The sequence below is a fragment of the Nicotiana tabacum genome, chromosome 5 (assembly GCF_000715075.1).
Source record: "Nicotiana tabacum cultivar K326 chromosome 5, ASM71507v2, whole genome shotgun sequence".
Lineage (NCBI taxonomy): Eukaryota > Viridiplantae > Streptophyta > Magnoliopsida > Solanales > Solanaceae > Nicotiana > Nicotiana tabacum.
In genome coordinates, this window is record NC_134084.1 from 152,733,258 (window position 1) to 152,747,466 (window position 14,209).

Genomic DNA, 14,209 nt, shown 5'->3' on the forward strand with positions numbered 1-14,209 from the left:
CTTAAGCTCTGAATTTATGATGATCAAATCCCCTCCTTAATTATGTCCAAGTCTGCTCTATTTATGCCTCATAACAGACCCCTTAAACAATTAATAAAATAATCCACTTTCTCTTACCAAACCCACTACTACATAAAAAATACAATTGTTATTTTATTTAATCAACTTTTCTTGAGCCCCGTAATCCCACTATGTCTTGTTCCCCATTATTGATTAAACAAATGCATTATTCCCCACTATCACATGTCTTGTCCCCCACTATATTAAACAAATACATTATTCTCCACTAACATATGTCTTGTCCTTATTTAATTCCCTTATTTCCCTACTACCGTATGCTTTGTCTCATACTATATTAAACAAATATATTAATTTCCCACCATTATGTCTTGTCCCCCACTACGTATTATTTTATGTTTTATTTTAATATTATTTAATACTTAGCGGACATAGCACTCATTATTTTTAAGACTCATTAAAAATCCCGAAAATGCCCTTGAAAATACTGCAATTTATCATTCTACCCCTAAAAAATACTGCAATTTACCATTCTACCCCCATCAGCTATAACCAATTCACCTAATCAATCTAACCAAAATACAGCAGCTATAGCCAATTTCTAATCAGATTTCATCAACAAATTTAGGCTAGAAACTCAATATTTTTGACTGAACAATATTTTTAACAACAAACATACTTTCAGATTCAATAACAGTAACAAATTAAACATAACAAACAAGTAGATTCAAATCACTAAACTCAATAATCAATTGAACTTTAAATTAAATCTAACAACATGATTAAACTAAACATTTCTATATTAAAACTAAACAAGAACATAAAACAAACTGAAGAAATAATCAAGAAATGATAACAACGAACAAGAAAAGAATCAAACATATACTGATTTCAAATACGAGAATATCAAACAAAATACGGACAGAAATGAAACTTAAACCAACTAACCGGAAATGAACAACAACGAACTCGAACGGAAACGAAAAACTCGGACTCAACTCAATGAAAACCCACCTTCTCTTTTAACCTCGACGAACTTAGAACGACAAACGACGACCTCGACGGATTGAACCTGAAGAACGACGAGACAGCAGCTGAGTTTCCAGGGGTGGTCGTTTGACGATGAAACTGGACGTGAGGGAGGGTCGTACTGGTTTTTCCGGCGTGGCTGGGGTCGACTTGGGTGGTCGACTGAAGGAGCTGCTGGTCGTCATGGTGGTTCGTCGACCGGTGAAGCAGTAGCAGCCATGGGATGGGTGAAGACGAAGACGAAGAAACAACAACCATGGTTGTTGGTCGTTCATGGTGGTTCGTCGACTTGGATGTGATGAACTTGGATGTAACAGAAGCAATGGCGGGTTTGGGTGGTGTTCATGGCTGGACGTAGCAGAAGCGTTGGTGGTCGCTTGGACGTGATGAACTGGGGACGAAGAATAAGAAGAAGCAGCGATGGTGGTTTGGGTGGACGACGCAGGCAGCAATGGAAGGTGAAGCAGCAGCCATGGTGCTGACTGGAGCTCGACGTAGCTGAGATGAAGAAGAAGAAGCAGCAGGGGTGGTCGACGAGAGGGCAACTATGGTTGTTTGGACGTTGGATTTCAATGGCGGACAGGGAGGGTCGTTGGTGGCGATGGCCTGGTTGAACGTAGAGTGGGCTGTTTGGACATGAGGATGGAGATGACGAGGGGGTGGTTTGCTGGGTTGGGGTCAGCCATGGGAGCTTGGGACGAGGGGAAGGGCAGAAGCAGCGGGGGAAGCCATGGGAGCTGGGTTTGGAAGGAGAAGAAGAGGGGGGCGGGTATATTTTTTAGGGTTTTTTAGGGTAATGAAAAAAATGAAAATGGGGGTTGGGATTAGTTTGGATTATGGGTCGGGTCGACCCGGTGGGGTTATTTGATTTGGGCCACGGTTGATTTAAATTAGAAGGTGGCCCAATCCGATTTTCTTCCTCTTTTATTGCTTCTTTTTTTTCTTCTTTTATTTTTTCTTAAACTAAAACTAAATTCTAAAAATCCTAAATTATCATATAGAACTAAATTAATTTATAAAAGTGCAAATTAACTCTCAATAACAATTAACACACAATTAAATAGCAATTACGATAAAATCACACAATTTGGACATTAAATGCTAAAAATGCAACGTACAATATTTTTATGATTTTTTGTTCTTGTAAAAACAAACTTAATTGCTCCTAATTGTAGAATTAAATCCTAAATGCAAATGCGATATATTTTTGTATTTTTTATTAATTTAACAAATAAACATGCATGGACAAAATACAAATAATTATAAAAAATGCCACGAAAATTCTCAAAATTACACACAAAGGAAAATTGTTTTATTTTGATTTTTTTGGGAGTATTTCTCTCATAGGGCAAAAATCACGTGCTTACAGTTATGCTCCGCAGCCGAGAATGCAGCCCTTTGGTCCGTTCCTGATGTTGATTTGATGGATGAGGTGGCCGCTATGGGCTTAAGGGTATGTCATGCTTACTTTCGCTTTTCCCTTGCCTTTCTTGATGATACGATTTTAACCCGTCTTTACATTTTTCTGACGTATATGGTGGAAGTGGAAAGCATTTGCAGGGCCAACATTCAGGCCAAGATTTTCTTGAAGATGTTAGAGAAATATCGTTGCTACCGCAACAAGTGCCGCGAGATGCATGAGCGGCTGAAGACAAACCCCGATAATCGGGCTCTTGGTGAGGAGTTAGAGAAAAGGGACCAAGAGTTGATGCAAGCTATCCGCAGCAGGAGTGTGCTTGAGGAGCAACTTCGAATGAAGGATGAGGAGCTCTAGTTGGGCAAGGGAGTCGCCACAGAATGTGAGCATCTACAGGAGAGATTGAGGTCAATGCAGTCAGAGATAGATCAAAACTTGATCAAGGTCAAGGCGATGAGCGTGGAATGAATGAGGAAATTAACAGCCCTAGAGAACAAGGTCATTGGGTTGGAGAGCATCGAGAGTGATTGGTCCGCGGCTTCGGCGAGGGCGGTATCCCTGGAGAATACCATCTGCGTCCTCCAGTCCAAACAAGAGTCGGAAAGAGCGACGGCTACCCTCATGGAGGCAAGGCTCGAGGAGTGCATTAGCGAGATTGATCAAGAGGCATCAGTTCTGGGAGATCGGGTCGTAGCACTGGAAGCAGAAAATGGGTGACTGTTGGCTCACTTTGAATTTTCCTCCACCACCGTTCCCCGCCATATGCACGAGCTTTGGGTTTATGCCGAAGCCCAGCGGGATATATATAAGAGTTTGTGGGAGGCGGGTACTGTGACTGAGGCTGCATATGAAGAAGCGCGAGTGAAAGCGCGGGAGGCTCGCGTCAATTTTGGGTATGATGTGGCGACGCCTGAAGCTAATGGGGGTGCGGATGATGATGAGGGAGGACTTTTTGGAGATGGTTATGGTGATGGCGACAATGACGCCGAATGAAGAATGTTGTCTTTGCCTGTTCTTGCTTTCAACTATTTTTTTTAGTTGTTCGTCATCTATTGTCGTTGTTTCTTTCCCCTTTCCTTTTCATTCTCTTTTTTTTCTTTTATTACTGGCTCGGGCCATATGTAAGCAGCGATAGTCCGCGCAATGACTTTGTATAAAGAAGAGTTTTTTCTTCGTTTTTGCCTTGTATTTCACCTTTATTTTCACTGTTTATGGCTTTGGTGTGAGATAGATGCCTGTATGGCGAGTCCGGGTTTTTCTTTTCCTTTATACCTCTTGACGGTTTTGGCCTTAGAAATATTTTTGATTTCCTTTTGGGTGATGGCCCCAGGCCTCAAAAGGTATTATTTCGAACTAATCGAAATAGTGACCCGTTAACATCCGATCGAGGTCGAACTTTTCTCTATCTGGCGAAGGCCCTTGGCCTTAAAGTGTTATTTCAAACATATCGAAATAGCAACCCATCGTCGCTCGATCGAGGTCGAACTCTTCTATTTTTTGCGAAGGCCCTTGGCCTTAAAGGGTGTTATTTCGAACATATCGAAATAGCAACCTATCGTCGTTCGATCAAGGTCGAACTCTTCTCTTTTTGGTGAAGGCCCTTGGCCTTAAAGGGTGTTATTTCAAACTTATCGAAATAGCAACCCGTCGTCGTTCGATCAAGGTCGAACTCTTCTCTTTTTGGCGAAGGCCCTTGGCCTTAAAGGGTGTCATTTCGAACTTATCGAAATAGCAACCCGCCGTTGTTCGATCGAGGTCGAACTCTTCTTGTTGGCGAAGGCCTTGGCCTTAAAGGGTGTTATTTCGAACTTATCGAAATAGCAACCCGTTGTCGTTCGATCGAGGTCGAACGTTTCTCTTTTTGGCGAAGGCCTTTGGCCTTAAAGGGTGTTATTTCAAACTTATCGAAATAGCAACCCGTCGCCGTTTGATCAAGGTCGAACTCTTCTCTTTTTGGCGAAGTCTCTTGGCCTTAAAGGGTGTTATTTTGAACTTATCGAAATAGCAACCCGTCGTTAGTCCCAGTTTTTGGAGAGTCAAATATCTTCTGGGAGAGTCCCAGTCCGTTTGACATTTCTCGCAACGGCGGGTGCAGCGTCGGAGAATGTGAAACGTTGTTGTTTCACTTAGGTTCGTTCTGCGCACATATTGTAGTTTCATTGTCTGAATCTCGTCTTCCGGCTTAGAGGTATCACCGGCGGGCGATATCACAGTTGTTTTGCAGTAGTTTTTTGTCCTTTTCACCGAGGTGTTTCTTTATTCGTTCGCCTGCGCGACCTTTGTGTCCCTACTTGAGAAGGGAGCAGAAGGTAAGTTAGAGTGATACTTTCCTTGCCCCCGTCCGATGGTCCGATGGAGGAGAACAGGTTGGTAACTTTGTTCATCTTATTTGGCATATCAATGGTTGATGGCGTGAAGATTTCTAAGTTTGGTAATTTTGCTCGGCTCTCCTCCCCCGCCACACTATGCATTTGTCTCGCGTGGGTTGGGTTTTTCCTCGCGCTCCTTTTGGTGGGTGATCGTATTTCTTGTCTTTGATCTGGGAGAGACTAGGAAATTTCACTAAGAAATCCCCATAGACGCCACCAAATTATTTGACTCAAAAGATATCGAAATCTTTTTGAACAAATCAAACAGAGAAGATGAAGGGGTAAATCTTAGTCAGACATAATTAATTCCAGATCAAAGAGCTAGTAGTATGGATCGCATACAGGATAAAAGAGATGTAAATGATCTTATTGAAATTTAATATTGTGTCTCCCATCGATCGATGAGGGATAGCTTTACATGTTCTTCTATGGATTACTTCCTTCCTATCAAGAATACAAGAAGAGACCTTTAGAGAGAGAAATTAAGGAGGGGGCAACCCCCTTAATCGAAGGTTTTATCCTACTATATATAGTCAAGTCACCTTTATTCTTTACTTGGGCTGACGCCCTCTTGCCTCCAATATGTCTCGGTCATCCCTTTAGGCGTTGTTTCTTCTGACTCGACGGATGTCGGGAAAGAGACGCAGAGTGGGCTATGCTATCTTTCACTGCCCAGTCACATAGGCGGGACGTTGGTTAGTTTAGTCGTAACAGTCAGATTTTGACCAATACAATAGCTAATGGTGATAAACTTTAGACAAAATGCTGATAAAAATATATGAAGTTCAGACATACATGTCTACAATCCAAACTTCAATCGCGTGTATCTGGAGTCTTGCTATGGCAAGCCAAATATCAATCATGAATATTTAAAGTATTCTTGCACAAGCATTATGCCAAGCTTCAAACGAGTATGTAGAAATCTTGCTTGCACAAGCAATATATTAAAATTCATGTAAACTTTGTAATTTCTGACGTGAATTTTACAACTTCCATCGCATATGTCGAAAGTTGTATCTGAAGTGGCTAAACTTACAAAAACTATAAAACCTCGGTTATGCCTTAAATGGAGGGTCCCCAAAATAGGGTCTCTCTGCATAGAAATGGCGTGGGATAACCACTTTTTAAAGTGGTGTTTACTTTTTATCCAACATTTTTAATGCTTAGCAATAGTACCTACTAGTTTATTAAAATTAATATAAAAATACCGTGTTACCCTTTCTTCTATCTCTTTCATGTATATTCTTGGCACCAAGTTTCTCATTCTCGTTCCTCAGTTGTGTGTTCTCATGGCGTTCGTGATGAGCTAGGGCAAAATAATGAAAACAATGTCGTTGTAATAGTTATTACATTGAACGTTGGCATTTAATGCTATTTTTAATTTTGCGTTTAGAAAATTGATGCTAAAACAGAAAAGACTAGCTAATTACCTTCATTTGAGTATGCTTGTTTCGAACTAAAACTTAATTTGCAAAGGCTCTAACCCTAATCTTTTCCCCCAACTCTTTCCTTTGTTTATCATATGGACGAGGGCATTCTTTGAAAAACCTGTCAAATGACCAATTGATTAATTGAAATAACAACAACAATGTCAACAAACCCAGTATAATCCCACAAGTTCAAAAGTTAAGGACACTTGATCCTGAACTTACAATTACAAGTTCAAAAGTTAGGATAATATGTCGTGAAGTCTTGAACTTAGACTTTAGCTCGAAAGTTAAGGACAATAGGTCCTGAACTTAGACTAAGAAGCCCAAAAGTTAAGGACAATAGGTCCTGAACTTACAATTACAAGTTCAAAAGTTAAGGACAATAGGTCCCGAAGTCATGAACTTAGACTAACAAGCTCAAAAGTTAAGGACAATAGGTCCTCAACTTAGGCTAAGAAGCCCAAAAGTTAAGGACAATAGGTCCTGAACTTACAGTTACAAGTTCAAAAGTTAAGGACAATAGGTCCTGAAGTCCTGAACTTAGACTAACAAGCTCAAAAGTTAAGGACAATAGGTCCTGAACTTAGGCTAAGAAACCCAAAAGTTAAGGACAATATGTCTTGAACTTAGACTAACAAGCTCAAAAGTTAAGGACACTTGATCCTAAACTTACAGTTACAAGTTCAAAAGTTAAGGACATGTAGTCCTGAAGTCCTGAACTTAGAGTTCCAAGTTCAAAAGTTAAGGACATGTTGTCCTGAACTTAGAGTTACAAGTTCAAAAGTTAAGGACATGTAGTCCTGATATCCTGAAGTTAAGTTCAAAAGTTAAGGACATGAGCAGAAGGGTATTTTCGTCCGGGCAGTTAAAGTTTATTAAAGTAGTGACTAAAGACTAAAGACTTTTTAAACAGTGGCTTTAAAGTAAATACATGTGTTATTAGTGGCTAACCGTGCACTTCCCCCCCTCTCTGCACTTTCCCCGCCTACCACATTACCTTGGCCCAATTGTATAGTCTAGAGTAAAAATTGTGTGGGGTAGCCACTTTTTAAAGTGGTATTTACTTTTTATCCAGTATTTTTAATGCTGAGCAAAAGTAGCCACTAGTCTATTAAAATTAATATGAAAAGATAGTGTTACCTATTCCTTCCCAAACGGAAATACGCTTTTCTTCTCGTTGCTAAGAGTAGCAGAATGGTAAACCCAAGATGACTTTACTACCATCAATGGAAGAATTTGAGTACTCAGCTTTGTGGGTATTGCAAAACTGACTTTTCCAAAACTTCCTTGGCCAACAGCTTCACCACGAACCCATTCCATGAGATGAAATTTGGTATTATTTTAGGTTTTTGTTTGGGTAGAAGAATGTGAGAGAACAGAGTAGGCCGCAAGTCACAACACTCTGTTTTAACCCATGTTATTTATTTATGTGGGATAGTTTTCCTATTTTTGTTTGGTTTTAGTTCCAAGTTCAAAAGTTAAAGGACATGTAGTCCTGAACTTAAAATTACAAGTTCAAAAGTTAAGAACATGTAGTTCTGAACTTAGAGTTTTAAGTTCGAAAGTTAAGGATATGTAGTCCTGAAGTCCTGAAGTTAAGGACATGTAGTCTTGAAGTTCTGAACTTAAAGTTCCAAGTTCAAAAGTTAACGGCATGTAGTCCTGAAGTCCTTAAAGTTCCAAGTTCAAAAGTTAACGGCATGTAGTCCTCAAGTCCTCAAGTTAAGTTCAAAAGTTAAGGACATGTAGTCCTAAAATCCTGAACTTAGAGTTACAAGTTCAAAAGTTAAGGACATGTAGTCCTAATGTCCTAAAGTTAAGTTTAAAAGTTAAGAACATGTAGTCCCGAAGTCCTCAACTTAGAATTACAAGTTCAAAAGTTAAGGACATGTAGCCTTGAAGTCCTCAACTTAGAGTTTCAAGTTCAAAGATATTTTCGTTCGGACAATTAAAATTTATTAAAGCAATGACTAAACATATTTCAAATAGTAAATACATTGTGTGATTACTGGGTAATCACCCAAAAGCATCCACATGCCTTCCCAAAGGTAAATACCAAATCCATCAAAGCCCATATAGAAACGGGGAGATTATCGGCGACGGAGATTGATCGGAACCTGGGAAATTGGCAAAAATGCCGAAGAAAATGGGAGTGAACAGCAAAGCCGAAGAAGCTAGGTCTCGGAAGAGCGCCGCGGAATCGGAACGCAAAGAGCGTGAATCTCGAGAGAAAGAAGAACAGTACTGGCGCGAAGCCGAGGGAGCTAAGTCACGCGCCGCGAAGAAACGCGAAGAAGAAGCTGAGAAGCGCGCCGAGGCAGCTGCCAAAAAAGCCGAGGTGCGTCGGCTTGCCGAGCTGGAAGAGAAAGAGCTGGAGAAGTCAATGAAGAAGCCGGATAAGAAAGCTAATCGAGTCGCCATTCCGGTGCCAAAGGTAACGGAGGCGGAACTCCGGCGGAGAAAGGAGGAGGAGCAAGCGGCTTTAGCGAAGAAGGCGGAGGAGGACAAGCGGAAACAAAGCCGTATGGCTGGGGAGGACGAGTATGAAAAATTAGTACTTGTAACAAATACGAATCGGGATGATTCGATTGTAGAGGCTAGTACTGTGGAGGAAGCAATTGCTCATTTGGCTGTTACTGATAATTTGCCTGTTGATAAACATCCTGAGAAGAGACTCAAAGCATCCTTTAAGGTATTCGTCGATATTTGTTATTGATTGAATAATTGTGTTACTAGAGGCTGAAATATAGTGGTTTTCAAGTATGATTTTGATTCTTCATAATTGGAAGTTTTCTACTTAAAAATTCCGACTTGGTGGTAAAGTTTACACTTTGTATTAGGATATGCTAATAAATTAATAATGTAGCACATTTATGTTTTGTTTGGTGATCGTTGTGGTACTTCATATTTGTAGGCTTTTGAGGAAGTTGAGCTACGTAGGCTGAAGGAGGAGAAGCCAGGTTTGACGCACACTCAATACAAAGACTTGATTTGGAAGCTATGGAAGAAATCTCCGGATAATCCTCTGAACCAGGTGTTTTTTGTGTTTAAAGAATTCTGACTAATTGGATAAGATATGTGGTCTTTAATGTTGGAAAGTCTTTCTATTAATTCATTCTGTAAGTTTAGAATCCTGAATGATGTTTATGCTTCATGTCCTCTTGCTGACGTTACAGCTGAATTGTCTCTTCTTGATTTATTTTCGTCTTCCTGAGCCGAGGGTCTATCGGAAACAACTCTCTGCCCCATCGGGGTAGGGGTAAGGTCTGCATACACACTACCCTCCCCATACCCCACTTTGTGGGATTTTACTGGGTAGTTGTTGTTGTTGTCCTCCTGTGTATATCTTGTGAGTACATGAATAGTGCAGTATCTCTGTAAATGCACATTTCTTGATGAATTCTAGGATCCCATATTTTGCTTGCTACCTTAAACTATCAGGATTTTGGTATTAACAGTGAGGATAGAAAAATCGTGCTCTGTAGGATTTTAAAGAAATGTGCTTTATTGCTTTTCCTTAAGAAGCATCAATTTTCTTTTATGATGGTGGTGTTTGGACGCTTCTCAACTATTCCACCAGATACCACCAGGTATCTCCCACTAGGAAAGGTACCCAGTAACTCTGGCCGTCAAGCTTAGGCAGATAAGAAGAAATTACCTAGTGATTTTTGTCTCGGGAGTTTCCAAGGTTTGCACCCGCTTCGTTGACTGCCAGGGTACACTCGTACTCGTTCCTCTCATTTTCTTCGTTCGATGGAACTTTTGTTGTGCTTAGGCTCTCTATACTTCATATGTGCTTGCCTATCTTTCTTTATATTTGTCTTCATAAGTTGCGGGTATCTTCAGGCACATTATATATTCATGAAGAAGCCCCATTACAGCCCGTCATAGAGGTGTATTTATTAGTTGTTGCCTCGTCGACTATTTCTTTAGAAAGATGATTTTTGCTAGTAGGCTGGAAATGAACATAATTTTAAACCTCTTAAAGTTTCTGATGTAGAATTAAATGTTTGCTGGTGAATGAAAACGGATCTTGTAACTGATAAATTTCAGTTCGTATATGGAGAAGTGTGGTCTGTTACATAATTCTAATCTACACCTGAAATTTAGAAGAGTCATTTTAAGGATATGACATTTCTAGGGATAGGTCAATGTAAATTATTTTGATAATAATCAATCTAAAATTTTAATCTGTTTAAGGAAACAAGAAATCTTGACTTTAGGCATTTCACTGTCTTACTTTGTGAAGAGGTGGACACTAAATTAAGTTAACTTTCTTCTTTGTCAAGAGTGTTCCAATTTTTGGTCATTCTGTATTGACACTCAATTTTGTTTTTCTACCTTGTTAAAATGGTCGTCTTGGGGCTTAATAATGTAGTTGGAGGCCTGTAAGGTTCATCCGTTCAAGTAACTTCTCCGTGGTCCCTTTTTAACGTCAGTACGTCACTGTCCAATTTAGAGTATTATTTTTTGGGCTGGGAAAAATGGTAAATTATCGATCTTCAACTTATGTGAACAATTGTCAATGCAGCTTTGGTGCGTCCATTTGTTTTATTACCAACTTGTGTGTTTCCTTATTTTTTATTTTATGTTTTTCTGACAATTCTGCCTTCTTTTTTTCAACCTTTTAAAGGTTTAGTTCAACACCTCAATTTATCCTCACCATTGATTCAAATAGATCCTAGCCATTATGTTTTCCTACTTCCAGTTAATCATTGCACAAAATATTACACATAATAGGTTTTCAAATATGTTTAGGTTGATTGAAGTTATGAATTACATTATCTCGTTATGATACATAGCACTCATAATTTTTGAACCATAGATGACTAGGAGAAACGCTTATAATTGTTTCCTGCTTCTGGTTATTCACCTCATGAATGTGCGTGAATAAGATGTGGCAAGTCGCCATAGCAAGTGGTTAATCCCTTCCCTTTCAATTTTCTGTTAGTTGACTAACTGAATTAGTGGAAGGGGCTTAAAACAAACTTTAGACGTTCAAGCGGATAATGCTTCAGACAGTAGTCAGAGAAAGGGCTCATTGACTCAGAAGTTTGAGGCGCTATGGTGTCCCAGACCCTCTTTTAGTTCTTAAAAAAATGTGTTTGCATTCTTTGCTCATATGACCTGTTATTGAGCTGGATATGCTGTGGACAGACTTCTAAATCACGACTTTATGCTGTTTGAGTTTCTCCCTTTAAATCAGTTTGTCATTTTATGGACCTGGTATTAGATTCTTTCCATGGCGATGATAGGGGTATTGCTGTTTGCCAGACTCTTCGAAATGTCAACTATGGCACATTTTTGTTTATTCTGATTTGAGATATTTACTGTGACCTTTTAATTCTATATGCTTCAAACTTCAAAGTTCGCATTATTACTTTTTGTGCTTTCTAGAAAAGAATTTGTTGAGAAATTCAATGCGGCCTCTTTGTTATCAAGTAAAGAAGATTGACTTGCATTTCCATCTTCTTGGCATAAGCAAAATGCGAAGTTACCTCCTTTTAAAGATGGGAATATCTCTCTGCTGGTTGATTTCTTGCTGCATTGTTTGAGAACCTGTATGAAACTGTGTAGGGGTTATAGGATACTCAAGTAGAGCACCTTCTTTTAAAATGTTGGCTTCTTTTTTCCCTCAATTGGTTGCCTTCGTCTTTACAAGCGGCCTTGTAGTGGTTAGTATTATGTGTAAGGATACTGCAAGAGCTTTGCTAAATCTCAGTCAGTTTGTGGTCATGGTCGGAACTATAAGATTATGTCGTAGTGGGAGCTATGGATGCATTAATTGTTTAACGAGTTGGGTTTTTGTCAAGTTCAACTTCCTGTCTTTTCAACTTCATGCAGATAGCATCTTCTAGTTGTCGCCTATGGTAGCTAACTTCATCTTAATCTTGTATGCAGATTGCAGACAAACCATAAGTTCTTTTCCTGTATAGGGCTGGAGTGTCTGCTTGAGGAGTATGTTGGTGGTATGTCATCTGATCTGAGTTGATGTTGACAAAGTCTTCTGGCAATAGACATTTGCAATGCATGATTCTATTTGGTTGAAGTGATGACACTTCTTAATTAAATCACTTTAATAATGTCCATTCTCTCCTGTATTCGTATTAACTGTCTACACCACGGGCCCATGATTTACTTCTAAAAAATAAAGTAACTAGTTTATTCAACAAGCTTGTACCCTGTTGAGCTGCCAAAGGGATGAAAGGAGAAAAAGTTGTCAAATAAGTGTGTGTGTGTGTCCCATGGCTGTTAATGACAAAGTTTAACAAAGCAAAAAGGCCATATACAACTATTTAGTGTTTACATACTCTTGATTTATATGATGTTTATGTTACACTTGGACATCAGCAATGTTTACCACCAAAAGAGCAACAACAATGATATTGAATCAGTGGGTTAACAATTTATTCTCTATTCGGGAAAGTTTTGATTACACTGAATCAGTTAGTTAACTAATCTCTATTAGGAATCTGTCTTTTTTATTTCCTTCGACACTATTGTTCACTAAGGCCTAAAGAAGTTGGCGTCCAATCCATCAACCACCAGATTCCATAATGCACCAGCTCTTGTACAAAAACACCCAAGAAACATGTTGAAACGCCACATGAAGCTTTTCGTGTTGGTTTTCTGATTGAAATCCACATAAAACAAGGGTAAACCAGAGCCAATGACAACGTTATGCCACCCACAAAGGCAGCCAGACTTCCCAAAAATGGAAACGCCACCGATAATAAAATATGTCAATCCGCCGAAGAAGGGCTTGATGCATGATCTGAGCCACCTCGGGCACGCCTTGTGCTGCCTACTTACGTATATTCCTTCCAAGTTGTCGAAGACAATCATGGCATAGATTTGGAAGGTGCATAAGCGATGGATCACCACCATCATGTATATTATGCCTGCTACCCACTTTGATGTGCTCTCTTGGTGGTACTTGGCAATTGCAGCTATAATTCCATTCGCAGGCATCTGCAAACCATTATAATGTTAGTTCTATGAGAAAAATATTAGGGAAAAGTATAGCTGCTCTTAAAATAATAGTCTAATTTTTTCTTTTATTTTTTGGTATATGTATATACATACATACATTTCTTTATGTTATATACAAAACAATATATAAATTTTATACACTTTTGCAGCTAACGGATGTAAATAGTTTTAGCCACGGGATAAAAGTGATCTTTGCCCAAAATTCTCGTTGATTTACCATAGCCCAACCCATCCCTATCATCAGCGGCGAATATAGGATTTGATGAGCATGGGTGCACCACTAAAAAAAGTAGAAAAAAAATATATTAAATGGGAATTAATCCATGTTGCTCACAGTAAATAACCCATTATTCAACCAAGTGTACCCTTCAACCTTTTTGGAATATGGGTGCCAACAGATAATATTAGACAAATTCTAAAAAATATGTACATAAAATATCTAATTTTGTGATGAGATCATGGGTTCACGTGCCTCTTAATTGGGGCTATAAATCCGCCCTTACCTATCATCCAGTGCCTTCAAGGTGCCTGCTTAGAACTTACTGACTCTAAATCTTGGATTCACGTATGTTCATAACTTCATATCAATGTTTTATTTTTATTTTCTTGCTCAAAATCGGAAAATTCAAAAAGAAGATAGTCCTAAAATGGTTTACCAGATTCCCATAAGCCCAATATCCTCCAACAGCCAAGGGAAATAGACACATAGCAATTAAAGAGTATGAAGATATAACTCCTCTCCACATACTAGTGCTTGTGAGATTGTGTACGATCAAAATTGTATGCCTCCAATTTATTGGCTTGTGGGTTCATTCTAGGCCCAAGTCCGGGTGAGGTCGAGTTTGAAACCGGATGACCAAACTTGAGCTTGAAGACAAATTGCGGTGCCCGGAGATAGGAGTTCGGGGAATACCGGGGCCAAGTATGCTCGATCCCGAAATAGTACCGTTATG

At 39.3% G+C, this 14,209-nt stretch overlaps 2 protein-coding genes across 2 annotated transcripts; one reads left to right on the forward strand and one right to left on the reverse strand.

Moving 5' to 3' along the window:
• Positions 1 to 8,261: 8,261 nt before the first annotated feature.
• LOC107791674 (uncharacterized) lies at positions 8,262 to 12,431 on the forward strand. The gene is made up of 3 exons (XM_016613774.2): positions 8,262 to 8,955; positions 9,178 to 9,297; positions 12,165 to 12,431. Exons 1-3 carry the CDS (start codon positions 8,398 to 8,400, stop codon positions 12,180 to 12,182), a joined length of 696 nt encoding a protein of 231 aa, XP_016469260.1. The 5' UTR covers positions 8,262 to 8,397; the 3' UTR covers positions 12,183 to 12,431.
• A 339-nt stretch (positions 12,432 to 12,770) lies between these two features.
• LOC107791672 (lysine histidine transporter-like 8) lies at positions 12,771 to 14,002 on the reverse strand. The gene is made up of 3 exons (XM_016613772.1): positions 13,913 to 14,002; positions 13,474 to 13,536; positions 12,771 to 13,235 (listed from the first exon to the last, which is right to left on the reverse strand). Exons 1-3 carry the CDS (start codon positions 14,000 to 14,002, stop codon positions 12,771 to 12,773), a joined length of 618 nt encoding a protein of 205 aa, XP_016469258.1.
• Positions 14,003 to 14,209: the final 207 nt, after the last annotated feature.